This window comes from Formica exsecta, unplaced genomic scaffold (genome assembly GCF_003651465.1).
Source record: "Formica exsecta isolate Colony F162 unplaced genomic scaffold, ASM365146v1 scaffold140, whole genome shotgun sequence".
NCBI classification, from domain to species: Eukaryota; Metazoa; Arthropoda; class Insecta; order Hymenoptera; family Formicidae; genus Formica; species Formica exsecta.
Window position 1 is genome coordinate 670,879 of NW_021848730.1, and position 26,707 is coordinate 697,585.

A 26,707-nucleotide genomic window follows, 5' to 3' on the forward strand; every position below is an offset into this window, starting at 1 on the left:
TAAAAATGATACATCTCCAAATAAATTATAAAAATATTTTAGATATATTGTATACATTTTATATAATTTGATGCGTTATTATATATGAATCATATACAATAATTCCGTAATGAAAAATGTAATAGTTAATTTGAAATACGAAAAAGTAATCGTGTCACACAGCGGACGTTCGGTCATGTGAAATATTCAGCATCGCTATCTATAGTAATCCACTTCATAAATTTTTACTGGCGCGCTTATTTGTGGAATGAGATTTAATTTCTGCAGCTTGAAGTATTCTGTTTCTGTTTAACGGTTTCTGCGACCATAATACGTTGTTAACGAAGGGGCTTGTTTGATCATCACGCGCGCATGCCGGCAAATATTTTTAGCTGGTACTTCCAATCAGGCTAATAGTATTTCGTCGCGGTGAGGTTCTATGAGAGAGCTTCTATGTAGAAACGCATTGCTGCGACGCTTATATATATGTACAGGCAATGTGGTGGGCGATGGTGGCCAATCTCATTACAGTTACGAATTGTTTTTTATTTACGTTGAGCTGCAACAATGTGCGTACGGCAGCGTTCACATTTTGTCCGTCAATCCCGTTTATTTTCCGCGAAAATGAAAGGAACGAGATTATGCGGAGAAAACAAGTGGAAAGTTACCGTTTCAGTACAAAAATGTACATTTTCCTATTCCTCGTTTTTTTTTTTTGCGGCCGTTCCTGGAAATGTTCCGTACAAAGAACGGATAACCGTCTGTGTAAAAAAAGACGCAAGACATATCTATGATATAAATTTTTCATAAAATTACCGGAATAATATCATATATTGAGTTATAATTAATGCAGCCAATAATTTTCATCTTACCACGTCGCCTTTCAACTACGGAAACGTTTTTACGAACTATGTACGTTACGACAAAGTTGCGGGATTCACGCGAGCATGCGGATTTCACGTGGAACATGCTGTTGACACGCGTTTGATAAGGACACTTTTCGCCCATTGAGGGCGAATAAAAGCCCGCGCACTGCAACAGTCGTTTATGCGTCACTCCGATAAATTCGAGCGCGTCATTACTTTTTGTTTGCGTTTCTCGTGCATGCTCGTTTATATCGAAATAATGATACTATTACATAACGCTCGGGTATTTTGCGTGTACACGCCTGTTTGCTCATGCGAATCGAATTTGCCTTTCCGCGCAATAGATAAGGACATTGCTGCTCGCATAGATCGTTTAATCGTAAATTTCGCTCATTTTATCGTGTTTTACTTAAAGAAACGAAAATTTAAATATAATATTAATACTTTTTTCTATAATTTATGAGCGCAATTAATGTTGCGGTGCATTTGTGTCTAGTAAATTGTTTTGGAAAAAAAGTAAGAGAGGATATCGCCTGCTAAAAATTTTTATTAAAAGTTTTCACGAAAAACCATTCTCGAGTGCGTTACTTTTCTTCATCCAAAAAGAAATCGCGTGTATTTCATTTGCGGAATCAATTTGCAACTTTCTTTGCATCGCGTGCGCGATTAATTAAAAGTTTAAGTAATATGATAATAATAAATTATTTCTAGAAATAGGATTTAAATAATGTATTATGTAATACACACACATATTACAAAATTTATAATTAATTATATCTATTTCTATTTATAATTATTGCATATTATTAATTGCAATAACTGTAAAAATACTTTTTATATAACATATGAAATAAAATCTTCGTATATCTTTTGATCTGGAGATAAGAATCGCAAAATTGTTGATAAAAATGATTAATAACTTTGTGGTTATCTTCCAGAAGCATTCTTAGCGTGCTCAAAAGATCTAACTCACAAGAAGCATAGTTTCGATCATGCTTTCTTATTGCAGGACTTCAGTTGTCACGCGAGCTCGTCAGACGGAATTTGCAACAAAGTGTGCAGTATTCTTTCTGTTGCTAGATACTAATTAATATTACGTTAATAACTAGAATCTGGATCTATCGGACTTATTCAATCAAACGGAAAAATTAGATAAATAATCACTCAATTATTTAAATCAGTGCCGATACCTTGTAATCAAATTGATGTTCTTTAGAGAAATGCTTTTGTTCGAGCAATCAGTGCGTACGAATTGAAACATGTTTGCGCGATGCGGTCGCGATCAATACAAAAGAGAGAGAGAGAGAGAGAAAGAGGGAGAGAGAGAGAGAGAGAGAGCAATTTATAACTGAGCACGAGACGAATACTATTAAACACTCTCTTGTAATAGAGGACGCGCTATCTTACGGACGAACTTTGGGAAATACCGCGAGTTAGTTTACCAAGAAAGGAGTTTTCGACAACACCTGCGAGAAACTGATATCTTATGCGAAGACTGCACGGTAAACTTACGCGTACTTTTAGGAAGATGCACGACTAACTAAGAGGTATCTGCGATCTTCAGATATGCGTTTCGCGCGCTCACACTTTTGGTTATTATTTATCATAAATTATGCAGATAGAATGATATATACACAGAAAAATACGTACTATATACAAGCAAATATTACTTGTTTCAAGTATTTCATAAGTTCACATATCTCCGCAAATCTATCATAAGTTCATCATAAGCATCAAATTTATTCAAAATATATTCTGAATCCTAATAAATTTAATATTTCAATCAAGAATATTAAATTATATAATTGAAAGAAATACATTAAATTTTTCTGATCTAATAAATTTTCTTACATTAAATTAACCATATCTGACTTTTCTTCGATAAAATTTTATAATATTCTTCAAAAGAAAATATTTACTTTTTTTGAGTACATGATAATGAGTATTTCTAAAATTTGTGACAAGTCTATTTTAAGACTATTATTAAGAAAATATTCTTTGTTAAAGATAACTGTTACTTAAAAGAAGTAAGGTAAACTGAGTAATCATTTTACTTAGCAATAGAATAATATTTTTCTGTGTGTATATTTACGTGAAATTTGCGTTAATGCATCGCGTAAAAAAGCGGAGAAAGTTTGCATTTTCTAGAAATATAACACGATGATTAATTTATTACAGCCTACTGATAGGCAGTCTCCTTAATTTTCGACAAACTGATAAGTATTAATATCACTGTATCTTTATAACTGTCAGTGATGTTCTTGATATAAGAGATCTTTTCAGTGTTTGTTAAAGAATTTAAAAAATTATTTTTAAATACCTGAAAGAAATTGTGTTTTTATAAGTCAATATAATGTTTCCACAACTCTGTAACTCATAATTTTTATTTTTTCAAAAAAGATAGATTTAAGTAAGATTGTAAATAATCTCTTCAATTATGGCCATATTCAACTGCGTCTGTTATCTACATTTATTCGATAAATCCTTTATAAGCTTGTATCAACACGATTTATAAATAGTAACGTATTGCAATATATTATTATTGCAATAACGGAGGTATATAATAACGGCGATAATATCGTTTCATAAGTCAAGCGTATCGTTCGTTTGCTATTATTTCTATTAATATATTATCATTTTGGATGCATTAACAGTAAACGTTATGGTTCGTTAAATACATTAGTTTGAATTAAAAGAGACGAGACGCAGCCATCCTTATCGAGCTTATTCTCGAAACTAGTTAGGATTGCACACAGCCACCGTATCATTTTAACTAAACCGTCGAACTCTCCAGAAACTGCGGATTCGTTTCACGAGTTCGTATACACATCTCTGACGCATTCAAATCGAAGTTGTCACTTCCTATTCCCATTGCGATTGACATGTTACTTTCAGTCTTACTTCGTTATTCTGTAAAGAGACAGTGGTCTCTTTCTTCTAATCTTTTTTATTTTCAAGGGTAGTAATATATGCATGAAATGTCACTTAGCTTCAGTGATAAATCGACTAATTTTTATAATAAAAAGGGGGGACTAATCTTTATTATTTTCTCGATCTGCCATCTTTTTTGAATCAGAAATCTACAATTAATTTATTTAAAAAGAAGATAGATTTAAAATTAAGATTGGATAAATAATTTATTATGTTAAATAACACTGTTAATAGCTTCGAATTTCTGCCATCAAGGAGAACAACGTCAGTTCTTAAAAAAAGCTTTTCAAAAGTACTAAAAATCCGACGTAATTTGATGTTAGCCGAGCTTGAAGAGCTTTTATGTGATTCATCATGTTCTTACTTGTCATTCTTTTCCTTTTTTTTTCTCTTTTTTTCTTTCTCTCTAAATATAGATAGTTACGTTCTGACTTAACGTTGCTGTCATTGTATTTGTCAATCTATATGTATGGTAGTCCTCAGAATTTTGCGTGTAGTTGTATGTAATATGCATTGCATTTTTGCAAATTGTCGCTTAAATATTATCATGAGAATGCATCCAAAAACTTTCATTTGTTGCACTAATCGTGGTCTTCCACAAAAAATTGCAAAATAGAAACAATTTTATTTAAAATATTTGGAAGCGTGTTGCAAGAATTCTACATCTCTTAGAATTCTTCGAAAGAAATGTAAACAAATATTTATATAAAAAATAAAACGCTTATTCCTTTGTTCAATTCCGCGGAATTGCGTCTGCCATTATCATAATGTTTAGTTTAAATTAATCCAAGAATATGCATTCGCCATTTCATTGATATTCTATCGGTCGTCGTAAATTGTGTGTGTATTATCTTTACGTTGCACGTCGAATTGGTTTATTCCATCTGATCGAACTTGTGAAGAAAACATGATAAATTTTTATGTAATGATGAGTTTTTTTTTGCATACAGCGGCTTATTAATTAATAGGTATTATTTAAATAAATTTTTTATTAAGCAAACTATCTATATATTTAATAGAATACGAGAAAATATTTAAACGCGCGTCGCTTATTATATTTACGATTTCTATTAAGATTTATTTAAGTTCTTACTGTATAACTGGACAACATTAATCCGTTTACTAGGTTTGGCTGATTGTTTATTTTTAATTAACGTGTCCTGCTTTCGGTTTGTTGATTTTCTATACCAGCTTTAGGGTCATAGATTAAAGTTCCGAAATTTATATAATATATATATGGAGATTAGGGAGAAATCCAATAATATAATATTATCAAATAATATTAAAATAATATGGAAACATTGGTTGTCGTTTGTAATAACAAAAATTTAGATCCTACAATATTTTTTATAAAATTACATACACGCGGAGCTATGGCGAGTCTTCTTTAACTCATCGCGACTTATTGCAACGCCTGCAGAGAGATATCCTGCTATACCAAAGAATCGTCTCGATTCTTACGCGCAGACGGATATAAGATTTTATTCGGTGTATTCTATTTTATCAATTGCATATTTAGAAAAATTAAAAGAGGAGATTAAAACTTTGGTTTTCTTAAGCTCGAATTTAATATTTTTATTTCAAATATAGATTTATGTTTTTTCATATAATGTATATATTTCTTTATTTACATTTTGTTTTACATTATATAATCTGTACCTCTTATAGTTTTTTATAGTATTTTAATTTTTATTTATTTATTTTACTATTTTTTATTTTAATTCTAATTGTAGTTTTATTATAATAATTAATAGTGGTGATAGCGCAACATTCATATAATAAATTGCTCATAAATTTTCCTTTTCTTTTACTATAATCTTTTTGTCAACGATTCACATTATTTCACACAAGTTGGCAATGATCCTGGAACATATTTCCGGCAAATCTGGACTCATGTTATCGCAGTACGTGACTCTATTCGATGCTGGGACACAACTCTAGATGATAAAATTCAAGCTACAGGGTGTTGTCTGTATTATATCAGCAGTTTCGTTTCCCCAAATCTCATCACGTATTAAGCTTCTCTTCTGTGTGTTGCAATTTCTGCCTTTTCATTGTTAGTATTACACGGACTAGGAATATTCAAAATGATTCCTATCGTTCTATTTCATTTCAGCTTGAATAAAGTCCCGCGCAATAATGCCGAATTTATAAATAATTGATTTACAAATATAGATTTGCAAATTCAAGATTTCGTTAAAGTTCCATCAAAGTAAAATCTGTTTGTGATTATTCCAAAAGACAAAGATATTTCATTATCTGTTATCAAAGATTATTTCATGAAAATCCATATATCCTTAACAGTTTTTAATTGCAACATATTTATAAGAAAGTATCATACAGCTCTAAGAATTTGTCTAGGATTAATCCTATGTGTATTATATGTAATATAAATATAATATAAAATTTATATAATATTTATATAAATACAAAATTTTTTTTATATTGGTAAATTGTATATAAAATATATTAGTATAGAAAAAATTAAAAATATCGGAATATTCACATATTTGCTCAAAGCATACAAATCCGCAATAGAATCCTCTTCTGCTAACGAGATTCATTCCCTCATTTTTCTTGTTTTCTTTCGCGTGGTACCCAGCCATAAATTTCGATTGGAGAACTTATGGTGCACTTCGTGGTTCTCGTATTAAAGAGGACCGCAACGTGCGCGCATGCTTGCGCCCTCCACTCGTAAATCCCAATCAGAACTCGCAATTTATGGAACGGGTTACCATGGCACGTCTCGCAATTCGTTGTCTAAATGCACGCAAATCCGATCATCCCCCGGCGACGAGCAACTGTGCGCGACTTGCTCTTTGATTTGGCGCCGCTTCCGTGTTTTCTGCGTCTTTTTTCTTTCCTACCTGCCGCCGGCGACGATAACTCTAAACGAACGATACTTTTATGGGCAACAAATTACATCTCGAATCACCGCGATTCCTCGAACAGAATCTGCAAAACAAAATTAACGACACACCAACATGATCTCCGATTTTCAAAAATTACGTTTTCTCTCCTTTGTGTCTTATGTTGTACCTTTCTAAAGGGAAATATCTTATTTAACGCATTCTCAAAATACATCAGGCGAAAAAAATTGTAGTTTTTTAGAACGTTTAATCTATCTAAAAAAAACAAAAAAAAGTTACATATGCCGAATCTTTTTCGCATAATGTCCGATCGGCTTTTAAAATCTTCGACTCTACTCTTATCCTGGCGTTTTGCGACGAAACGGAGTTCGGACAGAAAAAATCGTTGTTAAATTTCAGTAAATGGAGTTGTCGCCGATGGGTTCGCGGAAGAGGTTCCTGTCTGAAGAGGCGGGAAACGAGGTTTTCATTGAGCCCAACTGAACTGAAATACAGATTACGTGTCAACATATCCAAGAACTGCAAAAGAGAGCGGTGACTCTTAATGGAATCGGAAAACGATTTGTAATGGGAAGTAAAATGGTCGCTTAAGGCGCGTCAGCATCAAGTCGGCGAGCTCGATTCGGTGAAAAAATTGTCGGCTGTGGATGATACGTTCGCTCGAGCGCAAACTGCGATGAAAATTGATGAATTTCAAGATGCAATCTTGTCTTACTTGCAAGTATCTTTGATTGAAAGAAAATCTTGGAACATTCTGTATATCCATCACAATTTTCTTTTTAAAATCTTAATATTCGTTCGATTTTTGATTACGTGTCGAAAACGTCGAATGATGCAATAGGAGTTAAAATATTTAACAGATGTTCGAACTATTCATATGAAATATTCTCACTGGTTAATTTTATAGTTTTTGATACATGTCAAACTTTTCGATACACATTGCTTGTGCGACCAACTATTTGCAACAGCATCACCGAACTTTCCTCGATAGCTAATATTGTAATAGCGATGATTAGTGCCACTATCAAGCGCGATATTATAAAGAAAATACATGCCGATTATCATGCGAGAAGACAAGAATGCTCATTGGTTTCATCATCTTCGATGATGGGTATTTACGGCATCTGTTATACTGGATTGCCATTTATCATAATAAAGCTATTATATGCGAGGATTAAGTCAAATGGAATAATCGCGTATAATCAAATATATGTGTGTAATCTTTTCAAGAAAAATTCTGAGGATTACAATTAAATTAAACTGGAGTGTGTGTTTTTGCTTCTTCAAAACGTCAAAAGCAAAAATGCATGATTTTAATGGAACTTTAAAAATAATGTTTTTTCTACGTTTTTCGCTCTTCTCATCTTCAATTAAAAGATTTTTTTATGGAATGTCGAGCGTAAAGATACGCAAATTTCAATCATATTTAATGTTACCTACACGCGAAAACTGTTGAAAATTGTTTTTCCAGAAAAATATGTAATATAACGTTTTAAGTACACGATAAGAGACTATCTCATTTTAAAGGCGACCCGGTGTGCTGAAACAATAGCTAGCAGACTGATGTTTCTGCGCCAGAGAAGGACATCATTTTTCTCATCCCCCTTTCATATATCTACTTTCTCTCTATTTTCTTTGCATCAAACGAGATAAAAGAGAAAATGAGTGAGAAAAGCGGCGCAAATATAGTATGTCCGTAGCATACATTTTTCCTCTGATCTCAAACGATTCTCGCGAAAAGAACTATTAAAAGCGCTATTTTACATTCTTATGAATTTTATAATAGCTTGTAAGCAAGACATATTTTTACATTACTAATGTAAAAGTTGTTATAAATATTTGGATTAATTTATTCTTTTGCAAATGTTACGCGTTTACCGCGCCGATAAAAGTTCTACAAACATTAATTCTTTTTAAATCTTTCAGTAAATTTTTACGAAGCTTTATTATATCTTTTTCTATTATTATATTAAACTTTGAAAGAATATTTTACTCTATTCTAGGAAATATTCAAAATAACAGTAGTAAAAGTATCATCGTTCATGTGAAGTGTGCGAAAAATATAACTGCGTCGTATAAAGATCAAAGACAGCAAGAACAAATAATTTTTTAATGAGAATTCACTTTTTGTTTTTTCTGAATGATTCCAGAATGCAGGATTCCAGGTGCACAGGATAGAATGAATCGTCGGGAAGACCCGCTGTTACGGCAGCATCGTAATCGTTTGCTGCAATTGGCCGAGGCGACGAACATCAAGCCTGGCCGTGGCAGCGGGAAGAGACGCGGACAAAGACAGTCGCATGGTTTCGGACCCAGGTCAGTTCATAGTTTGCAAACTTGTCAAAAATTTGCATCAATCAGTAAACGGAAAAATAATTTAGATATATCATTTTCACATAAGTAATAGATAATTAAGTTAATAAGTAAGTTAATAAGTAAAGTTAATTAAGTTAATAAGTAAAAGTTAATTAACTATATTAAAGTAGTAGTAAAATAATCTTAATGAAACAAAAATTTTTGTTTTAAGGATTCATCTTCTGAGCAAAAAATTAATGGCTATATTTAAAAGACTGCGCGACGCGACGGCGCAATTTTATGAGGGACGAAATATATTATTTAATGGTTAAAATTCATCCGGACGGAATAATTTATTGAAATTAATTAAAAAATATTGATCGAAAATCGAATTTTCTATAAATGGACATTTATATTCCTTTCAAGTAGTTAGTATTTTGTCATTGATTACTAAGATCAATTGACGAAACTTGGCACTATGTGTGGATTATTGCAGTAACGGCGGTCCCAGCCGCGTGACGCTCCAGGATATCGTCAGGAGCGATCCTGGATACACGCCGAACATCGAGCACTTAGTGTTTCCGGAGCGCAAGAGCAGCAATCCGAATTTAGCGGGCGTCGCCGATGGCTCGCCGCCAAATAAATCCAAGTCGAATGCGACGAGCTCGGGAAGATCCAGGCTCGCCGAGGTCTTTGCTCGACATTACGCAAGAGGATCTTCGCAGGACTCGTCCGTTACGTCCAGAAAGAATCACGTGAATGTATGTATTCGAAATCCGATTGAATTTTTAATTAATTTATTTTATTAATCGACGTTGCTGCTTATTGTCGATATTTAATTGTGTTATAATAAGAATCGTCGTATTTTCTTTTGGTTCGTCGGGAACAAGATGTTGATAAAAGCAGTAGACTAGATACATCCAAAGAGACAAATTCCTAGGCCTTTTATGAATTAAAATTTTATTATAAATTTTGTTATATGTGTACTTGTCGATTGACAACAGATGACATATCTCCAAATAGAATGTCTGCTTTTTGTAGCTTCCCGATGCACGATATTTTTCTGCAACACGATTCTTACATACAACTAAAATCGTGAAAAAAAAAAAGTGATTGAATCTGCTGATCAAACATGTAATTGCAACGAACAAAAAACATTGGCGCAGCAATCAATTTTTTCGTCAGTATTTCGCAATGTTATTAATTCTTACATACAACTAAAATCGTGAAAAAAAAAAGTGATTGAATCTGCTGATCAAACATGTAATTGCAACGAACAAAAAACATTGGCGCAGCAATCAATTTTTTCGTCAGTATTTCGCAATGTTATTTTAACCTCTTAACCTGGCTTTATACTAGCGCAGTTACAACAGAACGATTAAAATTTCCGGTTTTTAAAAACATTTTTTTATATTTTTTTAAAGTCAATTTTTTATTATTTGAAATGTTCGATCGATTGTGACATTGTAAGTAAATTGACAGACAGCTGTTCTAAAATCGGACGGTGCGTCAATAGGATGTTGGCTCGCGCGGAGTAATAAAAGTCAATAAAATGACACGCACATTAGACGGGACTTGCGGCTCATCGACAGATCAACCGCCGGACGAGTTCTCTTCTTGGTCACAGGACGAGGATAAAAATACTTTCATCGACACACGGCGGAGTTGCGCCAGTCTGCCAGTCGCTCGTACATGCTTCGACCGTATTTGGAAGTAGAAACAGTCGCTGAAGCATTTATACGGCCACACGAGTTTAATCCGCGGTCCGATGTAACGATAATGGTACCTTAACGCGGGCCTCCTTTAGCGATTGACACAATTTCATAACGGTCGTGGCTGGCGATAATGGCAGCCGCTAACGAAGTCGCGATTAATAAAGGAATCCAAAAGCGGGCAGAAAGAAAAAAGAAACTTTGATACCGTCGTGACGTAATACGATTATATTTCAGAAATTTGCGTTTTGATACCTTTTTCAGAAAATGTCTCGATGATTGAAATCGAAGCGTTATCGATAAAATCGCGGAAATTTAAAATATCATTTATTTCAACGAATTCTGTATACGGGAAATATAATACCTCTCAGTCTCTTGCCTGAATAATTTGTTAACATGTTACGTCCTACACAGATTTTCTCTCGCGTGCCCACGAAGAATGGCCTTGGATTTTTTCGGTTACAGAGTACGTCGCTGGACAGTGGAAACGTGGTAGGTCATCAGCCCGGGCCTGGCGGACCCACGGTGGTGACGCGAAGCACCGGACGCCGCTGGCTGTCACAGAACTCGCAGTCCTCGAGGCAGCATTCGGAGGATGGGATACGTGGGGGTAACGTGGGCGTTGGAGGGCCCGTTTCGACCTCGTCCTCGAGTCAGGCTCCCGGTCAAACCGTGCCTCCCGCTCTGCCACCGCGAAGAGTCAATCCGGCCACAGATACAAGCGAGATCGCCAATTCTATCTCGCGTATCGACAGGTAATGTCGTGTGTTTAATTTGTTTTTCGTTCAACCTTGCTGCGACCGGAGTTGTCTCATTATGTTCTGTGAATCTACAAATTTCACGATTATTGGCTATCGCGCAGTGCTTTTAGTAATTGCTTTTGCAGTATTGAAAAATATAAGATCAGAGAACTTAGAAAAATCGAATGTGTGCGTTTATGTGCATTTGGGAAAATTTCGTCGAATGATTATTGTCGACTAGTAAAATCGTGTATGTTAGAACAGTGTAGTGTCTCCACTTGTGTCGCTGAAAAAGACATTCAAGACAAAATATGATTTCGTGGGATTAGCGTCCATGTCGTATCAGAACGGAGGGAAAATATTCGCTCCATCGTCATTCTGTGTGTTTGAGTTTCCCTTTTCCTTCTAGATTCTGTTTAGACGCTAGCAATGTTTACATACGATGTAAATTTCATGAGGCCCAACGGACTACCGCGAGGACCATTCTCTTCTCGTGCTTTGTGCACTCGGATTGCTCGTCAAATATAATCTGTTTACAGGAAGGAATTTAAAATTCATTGGGCAAACGCTGAATCCCTTATTCTCAAGGTCGATTGCCTGCCCATTGATTTGCGAGGATAACTAGAGATCCTCGAAAACGTGTCTACACTATAAAAAAAGAAAATTTTAATTATACGATAAAAGAAGCTCATTTCATCTAAAAAAATATTTGTCTACGTTTATCATTTACTCGCACATAAATTTAACGAAATTGCAATCGCGTGCAAGTCAGTTTTAACGGATGAAAAATATAATAGATAGATATAAAAGTGAGAGCAAGTGAGAGGTATAAATCTGCAGCCTGTGGATTAACAAAGACGGTGGTCATCCCATCCCCTATTTGGACTGACAGATCGTTCTATTTAAAGAACGATTCTATTTAAAACACCACGAGTAAAGAAGCAATGTCGATTAAGAGGTAAATATGATTAATCGAGGACAGATATTCTCGTCTCATTCGCGATAGCGACCGCCCGATCTGTTTGGCGCGTTTCGTCAGCCATATCGATTAAAGGTTATTCGCAGCGAATAATATACCCGAAATACTTTGTCACCTAGTTTCATCATATGGACATTTAGCCCAAATTAATTAACGGTTTAATAAACTATGCCGAACCTTACACCTTTCATATAAATTCAATGAAAAATTCTGTATTTTTCATTAATAATTTTTTTCAACATATCCCATTGAATTATAAGTTTAAATTCTCATAAAATTGCTCTTGTTTAATGATTCTGTCGACTAAAAGCTCTCAAAGTGCTGTCGAGCAGCTAATTTCAAATTTATCCGGCAGATCAAAATAGCATCTAAATATGGCAGTATTAGCGAGACTTTGAGACGCGGCTCGAATTCTCCTTCAGAGAATTTCAATTTCGCGAACGTTCTCCTCTCATCTACTCTCAGATTTCTTTGATCGCGCATTAATCGCGAACGACGGTGAATCTTTTGAACGACGAACTTTAGCCAGAGTGTGTGACAAAAAGATCAATCATATTCAGTCTACCAATTATTTCCCGGATTCGTCTTATAGAGAATTTTATACGGCGACCTCCACAATCGCAAATGTCTTTCTTATTAATCTTAATATTTCTGTGGAAAAAAATTTCATTCCCTCGTACAGCGTGAAATGTAATATTTTCACGTGATGGTGATCCATGATGGAACTTTTACCGTACGACAAGAAGCATACGAGGGAAGAGAGCGACAGAAACAAAAGAGAAGAGTAGGAAAATAAACATTTTTGTTTGCGAAAAGATCTCATCCGAGGAAAATGTTTGGATATCCGACCATTCACCGTGGCTTTTTAGTTTTTAGCCGAATGATGCATGAATGTACGCAATGCAATCTAAATGCAGCTTCGCTCTCTCTTCCTCTTTCTGCATCTCTCTTTTTTCTCTCTCGTATATTTCTTGATGTACATACAATCTTGCTTTATAAATATTCATCGCCGGCCGTCAGGTATGATACAGATATCGTCGAATGGAAGAGAGAAACGAATGAAGATGCCGCGCGGGGAAGAAGTGAGTGAGGAGGCGTGTATATAAGCAAAAACGAGCGCATCTATCTTACTTCAAAACGTCGACGGAGGCGAGAGACTTCCTGTGCCGACTGTCGCGTAAAATCCCCGGAGATACTAAAAGTGCATCGCGAGTCGATTTCCTTTTGCAACGAAGTAAAGCGAAATTCTAGATTTGATGATAACAAATCAAAGAAGTACAAAAACAGGATACGAGTTCATGCAGCCGTGCGAAGGAACTCTCGTATTATTACAACTCCATCGATCTTAGTAATAAAACGTAAATTATATGAATGCTAAGAATTATAAAATTTTATAAAATTTATAAAATTAAGAAATTTCATATATAAAAATTTAAAATTAAAATTAAACAAAAATTAGACAAAAATTGCAATAAATTACATATCATAAGAAAAAGAATCGTGTGTGCCATCTCTAAAGAAAGATAATAAAATGAGGCATACATACTATAACGTCATACATATTCTAAATTCTTCGAATATATGTATATTTATTTATTATTAAACACACATATACACACACACACACACACACACACACATATGGAATAAAATTCAAATTTATATCCAATGAATTTTGCCCTTACGCCACATGCTAATGATGTATATTTATTTATTATTAAACACACATATATACACACACACACACACACACATATGGAATAAAATTCAAATTTATATCCAATGAATTTTGCCCTTACGCCACATGCTAATCAGCTGTGAAACTTTATTTCAAGAATAAGCGTAGTTATGTGTGTCGATAAAATGATTATATTATAATTGTATTATATTCTTGGCACCTTGAATTCCGGATTCGAAGGGAGGTAAACTTTGGTTGCAGGGGCCCGAACGTGTCGATCCTCCATCTTTGCAACGCAGCGGACCCTTGGGAAGTCGGCTCTCAAGGCTCCTCGTACAGCGTCGGCAGCAACAAGAGTCAGACAGCAGGCAGCAGAGGCAAATCCGGCGGGAACACACGGGGATCCTACAACCGTGGTAGCTCGATACCATCCTTGAAACGTCACGATACATCCACGTCGACCACGTCGGTGTCAAGCCTTAAGCAACATCGACAAGACAGTCATGGCCAGGTAAGCAGAATCTTATATTAGACGTAAATTGGCGTCTCTGTCAGTCTATTTGAGAAATCTAAGATAAAGATCGAACTTATGCTCGGGAATTCAAGAAGATAATAACATAATTGATCATCGTACTTAATATTAATTAAAGTTGCGGCGCATAATTAATATTAAAAGTTAGTTTTAAACTTTAGCTGATATTTTTTGTCTTTACCCCGCTCGAAAAAAAGAGATTAATAAAACGCTTAAATCACGATTAGCGATAATTAATATTTACGAAAATGACTTTATATGATTTATCCCATAATTATTTGGTATTCTAATTGTTACAAAAAGGATAATGGGAAATAATAGTGTCGTATATTCTCACTCGCTTTCTCTGTTTAATCTTTTAATACGAATTTAAAAAAATGTCATTTCTTTTAAATTGAACTGACTCTACCATAATTGTCACGTTATTTAAACTTAGGTGACATAACGCTATAATAGCATAATAAATATAGAACTGTTAATTGTTGAAATATATATAAAAAAGATGTTGAGAGAAATTATAAATAATATTATTTTTCCGGATCAATTTTCTAATATAGATTAGAATGTTATTTTTTTACTAGAGTCAAATTCTATTGTTGCGTTGTTCAAATATATTAACGTAATTAAATAAATAAATAAATGTGACGTGAAAAAATGGAAATTAAAATAACATTTAGAAAGTCCATTAGCGATGAGAATGCTTGCCTATACAGGTATCCTCCAGTTCTCGCCGACGTGAAGCCACGAACTCTTTCCTCTCGGGTAATAGTGGCACCTCTGGCGAGCTGTTCATCAGCGGTGATTGCAGCCGCGAGCTGTCACCCGTGCGATGGTGCGATCGCGAGGTCGATGGCGTTTACCTGGGCCGTTCAGGCTGGGTGCAGGTACAACAGCGGTCTCTCGACGAGAATCGTCGTGCGAACTACGAAAGCAACCTGGTGACCGCTACTACTGGCACTCTACCGTTGTCACGACGCGCGGCGGTCAAGCTAGCGGACTATCACTGCAACAGCGAACCAGGCAAGTGCCCGCAGGACTTTGCCAGAGGATTAGATTCGCAAAGACCAGACTTCCTCGCACTGCACAGCCAGGATTTCGACTCCATCACGACCAGCACCTGCACGTCGCCGCACAGCATCCCGGAATCATTCTCGCCACCATCGATCACGCCGATTATATCGCCGCCGCCGGCTTTTCAAGATGCCGTCACCGGCAGAAAATCGTCCTCCTCCAGGCACTCCTCCGGCGGGCGCAGTAATTACGGCAGCAAGGCGCCCTTTTTGCCGCGATCGAACGCCATCGTCGACAGCGACATCATCAGTCCGCCTCCGTCCCCGCCGCCTCACCAAGTGAACTGGAGTTCCCTACCGTCCGGATCTAGGAAAAATTTCGGTTCGGCGGCGTCCAGGTCGAAGAGACAGAACGCCAGCCAGCAGCAACAGCAACAGCAGCAGCAGCAAAAATATCGTATGGCACAGGCCAAATCTTTGGAAGATCAATCGTCCTCCAGAAGGTCGCAGTTTGCGCAGAGATATCTCGAATCATCCAGTTCGTCGTCGTCATCGATGGGTTTCAGGAGTCTCGACAGCTGTGTCACCAAGTCCATCATGCCCAGCTTAGCAGAGAATACGGATTCTTCCGTTGAAGGGTATGTGTAAAAGTTTTAATTGCAATTATAATGATTTTGTCGGTCAAATATTAAAAATTAATGATTAAAAATTATTAAAAATGACCGCGCTTTGTCTGGATTAAAAATATTTGGTAGAATAATCTTGTATTACAGAATTAAAACACACACAACATTTATTTTTATTAATCAATAAAATATATACCTGTGAATCGATATATCTAAATATTAACAAATTTTTATTAAAATTGAGAGAAATCTAAAAACATCCACCGAAAAAATATTGATTTTTCAATACTAGATATGAGGATGGTGACGAAGACGAAAACCCCAGCTCATCCTTAAATCTCAGTCTGGTGTCGTCATCAGTTCTTGCATTGAATTCATCCACAGAGTCAATTCGCGCCAACGGCGAACGAATTTCGCCCAACAGGCAAGGGTAGGCATATAAAAACTGATGAAATCCGGAAGTAGAATTTTAACAGAAAAAAATAGTAAACATCTTATCAAAAATCTTATTAAGAGAATTTTTTTTATTCACATAACAAACAATTATTTTCACATATTTTTTAATTTTGATTATTTTTTAAAAATTATTATTGTATACATATATTATAAAAGAGCAGAAAAAATATTAATTTAATATTACAATTTGTTATAATGATTTTGTCGGTCAAATATTAAAAATTAATGATTAAAAATTATTAAAAATGACCGCGCTTTGTCTGGATTAAAAATATTTGGTAGAATAATCTTGTATTACAGAATTAAAACACACACAACATTTATTTTTATTAATCAATAAAATATATACCTGTGAATCGATATATCTAAATATTAACAAATTTTTATTAAAATTGAGAGAAATCTAAAAACATCCACCGAAAAAATATTGATTTTTCAATACTAGATATGAGGATGGTGACGAAGACGAAAACCCCAGCTCATCCTTAAATCTCAGTCTGGTGTCGTCATCAGTTCTTGCATTGAATTCATCCACAGAGTCAATTCGCGCCAACGGCGAACGAATTTCGCCCAACAGGCAAGGGTAGGCATATAAAAACTGATGAAATCCGGAAGTAGAATTTTAACAGAAAAAAATAGTAAACATCTTATCAAAAATCTTATTAAGAGAATTTTTTTTATTCACATAACAAACAATTATTTTCACATATTTTTTAATTTTGATTATTTTTTAAAAATTATTATTGTATACATATATTATAAAAGAGCAGAAAAAATATTAATTTAATATTACAATTTGTTATTTAAAATTACACAGCGAAAATCTTTCGCGATGTTATTCGAAAATAAAATGCAGTGTTATATCCAGGAGAATCCACAGAAGTCAACAGGGACTGAGAAGATCGCCAGGATCCTCCGAGTCAGGAAAACAGATGTTCAATTCATCCTCTTTGTCGTCTTCTTCCTCGTCCAGCAGTGAGGAGCGACAAGGACGGTCACCCACGCCTAATCCCTTCAGACGCAGTAATGCTTCGCGACAGCATCAGAGTGCCAGGACCAATCAGATGTCACCTGATTCTCATCAATCCCGAGTCAGAAGATCCAGGAGTCTCCAATTGCCCGAGAAAAGGTCACCGGGAACGGCTGGACCGCAGAGGGATCATTCTCGAGAATCAAACGAGCCTCACAGAGTCGTCGTGAAGATCGTGAATGATCGAGTAAACGAGAGGCCTAAGCGCCATGTTCTTCAGAATAGTGAGTACCGCCTCTCAAATATTCTACATATTAACTTTCGATGCTGCACACGTGTATCGAATGTTTTATAATGCTGTGCATGATGTTCGTAAGCATATTTTATAAAGCTGCTTTCATGAAAGAATAATGATCGTGTTCAGAAAACATCAATGATGATTTATTCCTTGTCTTTGGTAATATCAATTTTATGTTTATTTTCTCATCTATCTATCATCTACATATTTTTATTTCAAACAAAATTCTGTATATAAAATACAAAGCTTTATAAAAACAAAAAAAGTCTTGTAAAATCTAAAGAATTACATATTCTCTCTTTTTAAAACGACCAATATAAAAACCAATATAATATTTAAAAATAGAATATATCAAATATTTGTTATATAAAATTTAATGCAAATAAAAAATTGAACTAAGAAAAATATTTTTGCGAAAAACACGATATCAAATCAAAATGAATCAAATCCTTTAATCTCAGTCTCGTACTCGATTACTTTTTCCATATTCTCTAGGAAAGGCTCAGTCTACCGATGACACCATAAACGAAAACCTTCTTCGCGAGCCGGAAGTAGTAACCGAATATCTATACGGCACGCGAAGTCGCGTCGTGCCAAGAAGCAGCTTGTCGAGCCGCTACGAACGTCGCGACGAGAATCAAGAGCAAAGGCGAGGCACTTCCAACACCTACGACGTCTACATTATATCTTCCAAGCAGCAGCAGCAGCAGCAGCAACAACATCAATCGTCGAAAGTATTCAACTCTCCGCAGCCGCAGCAACAGCCACAGCAGTCGCAACAACAACAACAACAGCAACAACAACAACAACAACAATCCCGGCGACCGCGAACACTGCAGAGAGGCGCCACAACGCCGAATACGAGCGCACCGTCTGTCAATCAAGACTTCAGTGACTTCAGTAAACTACGCTGCAACAGCAGCACGTGTGATTTCTGGCCTCACTGCTCCCAAAGAGAAACTCTATATTCGCCAAATCAGGCGCCACCGCCGGTCTTCATGAAGCTATCGCAGAGCTATCCGTCACATCAAAGGCTCTCCACCGACACCGGTAGTCATCGAGGTAGCGCCAGCTCGTCGCCGGCTTCCCTGGAGCGGATGGATGATCGGGAGCTCCGCGAAAGAGACAATTTGAGAAAAAGCAGAAGCAACCAACAGGGCAACTCCAAGTATCAAGAGAGATCCAAGAGCATGCTCAAGCAGACTAATAGATGGTCACCGCTGGAGGGAATTAATGGCAATGGTTTGTAACAAATATGTCTAATTATAAAAAAAAAAGAGAGATTACATTGAATTAAATAATTTCTGCGAAAATATAATTTTTCTTATAAATCAATAAACATTTTATTTTTTATTTAATAAAACAGTGTTTATTTTTATTTTAACGTTTAATAAACAATTTATCTCATCAATAATAGGTTCCGGAGTGGAGAAGAGGGGTCAGATGCACCATCGAGTGTACCGGAAGCCCGATTTCCCGGGATCTTTCGAGGGCGCCGAGAACAAGGACAGGAGAGTGTCGCCTATCCAAGGAATGAACGTTGTCAGCAGATCGCCGAGCAGTGGCCCGATCGCCTCCACGTCCACGAATACCTCGTCGTCCTCGAGCAGCGATATCTGGATCACCACGTCGGATCGCACGGTGACAAAGAGCCCGCGGAACGCGAAGAGCTCCGGTGCATCCACGCCGATGGAGGATGCCGTGATCGGTTCGCTGAAGACGCTGATAGAGCCACCGAAGGACGGTACGCTGTCCAGGCCCGGTAGCGCGCCGACTCGGGGCGAGGATTCGCTCACGGATGACATCATCCTGGATCCTCATCAACGATCCTTGTCGCTGCCAAAGTCCTTCCTGGCGCACAACACGGCGGACGGGTGAGTATTTGCGACAGTATATTTCTCGCATATTTCTCACATATTGCCCATCGACATGTCCGCGGATAGAGAACGAGAGAGAAGGTTGTAGAAACTTCCAACACCTACGACGTCTACATTATATCTTCCAAGCAGCAGCAGCAGCAGCAGCAACAACAACATCAATCGTCGAAAGTATTTAACTCTTCGCAGCCGCAGCAACAGCCACAGCAGTCGCAACAACAACAACAGCAGCAACAACAACAACAACAACAACAATCCCGGCGACCGCGAACACTGCAGAGAGGCGCCACAACGCCGAATACGAGCGCACCGTCTGTCAATCAAGACTTCAGTCCAGACACGAAACTACGCTGCAACAGCAGCACGTGTGATTTCTGGCCTCACTGCTCCCAAAGAGAAACTCTATATTCGCCAAATCAGGCGCCACCGCCGGTCTTCATGAAGCTATCGCAGAGCTATCCGTCACATCAAAGGCTCTCCACCGACACCGGTAGTCATCGAGGTAGCGCCAGCTCGTCGCCGGCTTCCCTGGAGCGGATGGATGATCGGGAGCTCCGCGAAAGAGACAATTTGAGAAAAAGCAGAAGCAACCAACAGGGCAACTCCAAGTATCAAGAGAGATCCAAGAGCATGCTCAAGCAGACTAATAGATGGTCACCGCTGGAGGGAATTAATGGCAATGGTTTGTAACAAATATGTCTAATTATAAAAAAAAAAGAGAGATTACATTGAATTAAATAATTTCTGCGAAAATATAATTTTTCTTATAAATCAATAAACATTTTATTTTTTATTTAATAAAACAGTGTTTATTTTTATTTTAACGTTTAATAAACAATTTATCTCATCAATAATAGGTTCCGGAGTGGAGAAGAGGGGTCAGATGCACCATCGAGTGTACCGGAAGCCCGATTTCCCGGGATCTTTCGAGGGCGCCGAGAACAAGGACAGGAGAGTGTCGCCTATCCAAGGAATGAACGTTGTCAGCAGATCGCCGAGTAGTGGCCCGATCGCCTCCTCGTCCACGAATACCTCGTCGTCCTCGAGCAGCGATATCTGGATCACCACGTCGGATCGCACGGTGACGAAGAGCCCGCGGAACGCGAAGAGCTCCGGTGCATCCACGCCGATGGAGGATGCCGTGATCGGTTCGCTGAAGACGCTGATAGAGCCACCGAAGGACGGTACGCTGTCCAGGCCCGGTAGCGCGCCGACTCGGGGCGAGGATTCGCTCACGGATGACATCATCCTGGATCCTCATCAACGATCCTTGTCGCTGCCAAAGTCCTTCCTGGCGCACAACACGGCGGACGGGTGAGTATTTGCGACAGTATATTTCTCGCATATTTCTCACATATTGCCCATCGACATGTCCGCGGATAGAGAACGAGAGAGAAGGTTGTAGAAATATACCGGTGAATCGTGACAACCACGTTGCTTGATCGAACGAAACGACGGAGGCAATTTCGAGGCAAGTGGTCGGCGAATTGATTCGCCTTAAATATTAGTACGCGGCCGCGTTCGTTTAAATCTTGCGGTGAAGTTTATTGGGTTGCCGGGTTACCATGCTGCGCGCGAGGTCGATTGCACTGGTAATTGGCTCTCCTGGATCGAAATCCCGTCGGGTATTCCATTATACGTGCTCTGCATACGCGAGTCGTGCCGGGAGTCGGCTTATCCTTGCCAGCACATCCTTGGGATTAGATTTAAGCCTTAGATGCGAATGTTACGCGATCGCACGCATTTATTAGCAAGCTACTTGAAATCGATGTTATAACGTACTGTACGTTATAACATTTATTAGATATGCGACGTGGTATTAAAAATGCAACTGCAGATTTGTTCTTAATGAACGTATTGATTATTTAATTACTTTTTTAAAAATAATCTTTCACAATAAAAAAAGCAGAGTGTTATAAATGTTAGATTAAATAACATATCAGACTTGATATGTCATAAAAAGATTTTCGTAAAATAAGATTTTGATATGAAGAAATGGAAATGGTTAAATACATATGTACTCGCGTAGAATAATATTTTTTTTAGTAGTGAATTTCTCATCGGCATCGGCAAACATTTGCGAATAACACAAAGATATATTCAATATTGAATTCGTAGATACATTCGTTTACAAATTTTTACGCGAACCTATCGTAACATAATTAAGAAAAATTATTGAAGGAGAGAGATTATTCAGAAAGATCTAAAGAAGCAGTGTTGCAAAACATCGCAGCTGACGCTATATTAATATATTTGACGTTATATTATGACTTTATAATTACGTGATAAAGGACACTCAGGGATGACAGCTCTGCGCGAGGCTGCGTTTGTTGTAAAAACACGTGCGCTTTCATAAACGACACGTGCAAAGCTTTCAATTAAACTGTCACGAAGATGTGTCGCGCCTTCCTGGCGTCCTTTCGACGTATAATTGTAATTTTAGCGATAACCCGAAAGCATTTTCTTTCTTGACAGGAGTCATTTTCCACTCGCTAATCACTCGATCAAATGATGAAAGCCGAATTGAAACGTAACGGTTCTACTAATAGCGTGATCGCATGTCCGTGACGTGCAGTATAAATACATCGATGCACGGGAGTTGAGATGTTTGATTGTCTCCTGAATGCATCGCATTCGCGTGTTCACGTTAATTCTCGCGCTATTGCCATCGTCGTGTTTTGCATCATCCTGTTAGCCAGGTTCGCTCATTCGTGCAAATACGCGATAGATCCTGGTGTACATCCTTGAAACTTGCCGCGGCTGGCATTGTCTGTCAATTTCCGATTTCGACCATGAATGCGAATGCCGTGTTGACTCGGAAAGACTAATTGATTTATGTGCAATTTCCCCACGACGTAATTCTCTTTGTACGTTGAAAAGATTTTTTAAAGAAAGAAAGATTTTTTGTCGCGTTGTAAGACAGAGTCATTTCTCGGATCTTACCTAATCATCTGCCTGACATTTGGCAGTGAATATCTGCTATAATGGTGCAACACTGTAGTTTCTCAATCGTCGCAATAAAAATGTCGCATTCATAATAAATCTCACGAGGATCTTTCTTTGTTTGCTTTTGGAAACGCACGCGTGTAATGCGACGTAATCGCACGTTCAACGAACCGGTTAAGCATGCGTGTAAACTCACCCACGCACAGCCCACGTGTGATTCGTGCCTCCGCCCGCAACATAAGGTGACAGAAGAAACGACCGCGATTCTCGATCAACTGTCAAAAACAATGCGCAACACGAAGCATATATTTATTTTTAGTCTTTCGAAAATTTTGCATAAAATTGAAACTAATCAAATATAAGGAATTAGATATATTAATTCTTCTTGAAAATTTGCAATTCTGTGTAATTTAAAATTTAGATTCGCGAACATTCAATTTTGCTACGAGATAGAACGTAAATTCCTACATTGATCGTCTTTCGCAGAATTCTCGTGTCCGGTCGGTCGGTTCGCGCAGCATGAAACTTCCAAACTCGACATTATGCGCGCCGAGTTTCCGACGTTTCTGAACTCGATACTTAATCCGGTAAGCGCAAAGTTTCGCGACGCATAACTCCCTTCTTATTTTTAACCGTGAGAGGTGAAAACTTTTGATCCGCCAACCTCTCCGCAGAGCTTCCTGCTGTAGCGTTGCGGAAATCGCGCGCCCTTGAGTTTGTTAGTGTGGAAGTTGCGTTGGAGATCCGTAAAGAATCGCGAGACGATGTGTGTCAGTTCCGCGAGAACTTTCAAGGAATATCTCGCAAATCAATCGAGCTGGAATGGCTAAAGCCTTGACATATGACTTTTAGTCTTTATCGAGGGGTTAAATGATTCTAGAAAAAATAACAGAGCTTCAGATACTTCATTATATCCAAGCCAATTTTGTAAAACATTTTTTACTATTATATATTATTTTATACTATTATATATATATATACACATGTATATTTAACATTATTCACACATTTAACATGTCACATAATATATTAGAAAATATTAATAGTTCGCGATTGATATCGCAATTCGCGCGACAGATTGTTCATTTTGATAAATAGTAATATATTTAGATTACTATTGTTATTTATCAACTCTATAATAGCTATGGTACGTACTATAAATCGTAGTACTCACCATAAATATTCTCTAATAAAAGTAGCAACCATAAATCGTATGAACTACATTGTCGGCAAGGAAAGATATCGATCTTTATCTATGTCATCAAATCTCCACATCAATACGCGGTATAACTGACATTTATTAAATATTTATGGAGTATTATCTATCGCGTGAAAGATAACACATTTCGCTACGCCATAAAAGTGTCACCGCTCAATGTATCATGCTACCTTTCTCTTTATCGAATCCGCCTCGGGAACATCCCTTAGTCGTTTTCACTCGTCTTCCATCTTTCTTAGTCGCTTTCAGAGAATTCTCTTAATGAAAAGACAAGTACCAACCAAACGATTTCACGAGTCATAGATAATGAAGGATTTCGCAAAAGGCGCGATTAAAACTCCTAATAAAATTTATTCACTTTTTTTATAATTTATAAGACATATTAAAAAAACATCAGAGATACTTTGCATATTTCTTTCGAGGTTTCTTTTCAACTATTTTCTATTCATTATAATTATAAATAAAATGTTGATTTCTTTTTAATTCGGCAATAATAGAAGTTTGAAAGAATTTTCTGTATTTATTGCCTTTTTGCACTCCCGCTATTTGCTAAATTCACCATTAATCACGATGAAACGGCAGCAGTATCTTACAGTCGAGTAAATCTTATTTGCCTCTCTGGTGAATTCCAAAAACGACACCTACGAAAATCTCGTACGTAGGCGAAGAAGACGATGACTCCTCGGTCACAAAGCCCGCGCCATATATTGATGTCGTCCACAACATGCTCGAAGTATTAATCTTGCAAGGCTCGTAATTTGCGCGACAGGTGGTCGGTCGAATCTCGAGGCATCGACCGCCGATTCCGATTAGAGATGAGAATTACCGTGTAATTGTTCACCGGGAATTAACGCTCCCCGGATAATCGTAATGCCCGCATATTTCGCAAATTTACGATTACGTCTCCGCATCTTCTCTTCGTAAGATAACATATCGTTCCTTCGAAATTTATCTAAAGAAATTGCGAATATTCTAGTGACAGAGCCAACAATTCAGCAAAATTTATTTCATACGAGATACTCAAGTTAAATTACTTTTGGGGACACGAATATATAAAATATTGACCGAGATTTTATCACTGGAAAAAGTGATCTCCGAAGCATGATTGTTAAAAAAAAAAAAAAAAGAAGAAATCAATTGATCAACTTTAATTGATTTTTTCAAAGCAAATAAAGCTGGATTCGTGCGGCTATAAAATACATTGTTCCACTTTTTGAATATATGGCTATGCAATCTACGCGAAATGTTATACATATATGAAACGCAAATTGCAAACTGTCGTATTAAAAGTGCTTGAAATGATGGATTGCGCTCGCGCTCTTCAATATCGCCATTCACGTTATATTTGGAACTTCATTGCCCGCATCCCTACATCCTATTGCCGCTAATTTTCTTTGGTCCATACCGCTGATTCTGAACGAGTATCGATTTCGCAATCGCACGTGTCCATTCACGCATGTAATTGGGACGGCATTATACTTGATACACTTGAAAGCGCATACCGCGTGCTTCGTGTCAAAGTCAAACGAAAAGTGCGATTTCAACTCGTCAATTTGATATTTGTAACGCGATCTTTTGATTAATCAACTACATGCGATTCGGCGCATTTAACATTGCGTCTCAGCGAGACATTTTCGCAGTCACTGCAAAGGCGAGCATTAAATTCGTAAATATTATTTAAAAGAGAGAAAAGAGAGAAAAAAATGTTTCTTATCATTTTATTAATATCTATCTCGTAATATTAATCGAAAATCTTTCGCATAATCGTTGCAATAATTACACGCTAACTTCTCTAAGAAAAAAGTAATTGCAAAATTTAATGACTTGGAACTAAAATTAATTATTTCTCTTTTGTGACTCGAATGCAACAAATATTAACTTCAAGAGAGAAATAAAAGGTTTTTTAATTATCGGTATTTGCGATATTTTTTAACTCTTTCGTGGTTTGTTCATTGATAATCGATAGTAACGATATTTCAACGAAAACAATTTGTTAGCTCGGGAGTTGTGTTTCAAGTACGGAAGTACGGATTACATGGTCGCATTACGTCTGCGATGACAACAACCGGTTTCGTCTGCAATACTACACATCATCAGAAGATATCGCGAGTGTCAAGTTTTAACATATTTCGTATCTCCGTTGAATCGGACAAACGCGCTTTATCTTCTGACTTTTTCGCTCTATGCGAAGAGCATAATTATGCGTGGTCAACGTACTTTGCATTAATACTGACAGATGCCGTTGTTTGTGTCGATATGCCTTGGAAATGTCTATTAAAATTAATTATAACTTTTTAAAATTAATTATTATTTTATCTATTTAATTAATTAAAATTCTATTGTTTAAATAATTTTAATAGTTAATATTTTATTTTAGTTGTTTTTGCAGGGAACTATCTTTTTATATATCTGAGTTTGTAATATCTGTAATTTGTTAATCTTTTTTAGAATAATAATAAATGTATCACACACACACACACAATTTATCTCATAATAAGATCATTTAACTAAAGATTTTTATAAAAGACCGATACAAAAATATATCTAGTCTTCTCTTCTAGAACCAATTAATGCATTACTGATATTTTTTTGATTTTCTGCATAAAATTAAAACTAATTTGCGCACTTATTCTCTTTTACGTTATTATTAGAGATTTTACGAGCCTAGTTTTGACAATCGTTAAAATGTAACGAGACAAACGTTCAATTTACACATAATAAAA

General features: G+C 36.8%; 1 protein-coding gene across 1 annotated transcript in view; it reads left to right on the top strand.

Moving 5' to 3' along the window:
- Window positions 1-26,707, top strand: part of LOC115246199 — a 128,659-nt gene that overhangs the window by 41,919 nt on the left and 60,033 nt on the right. Inside the window, exons 2-12 of the mRNA XM_029824866.1 lie at window positions 8,797-8,962; window positions 9,438-9,702; window positions 11,119-11,408; window positions 14,312-14,561; window positions 15,296-16,230; window positions 16,511-16,648; window positions 17,543-17,928; window positions 18,438-18,676; window positions 19,949-19,990; window positions 20,027-20,501; window positions 20,677-21,133. Of these exons, the coding sequence (XP_029680726.1) occupies window positions 8,797-8,962; window positions 9,438-9,702; window positions 11,119-11,408; window positions 14,312-14,561; window positions 15,296-16,230; window positions 16,511-16,648; window positions 17,543-17,928; window positions 18,438-18,676; window positions 19,949-19,990; window positions 20,027-20,501; window positions 20,677-21,133 (3,643 nt within the window). The remainder of the gene's footprint in view (window positions 1-8,796; window positions 8,963-9,437; window positions 9,703-11,118; window positions 11,409-14,311; window positions 14,562-15,295; window positions 16,231-16,510; window positions 16,649-17,542; window positions 17,929-18,437; window positions 18,677-19,948; window positions 19,991-20,026; window positions 20,502-20,676; window positions 21,134-26,707) is intronic.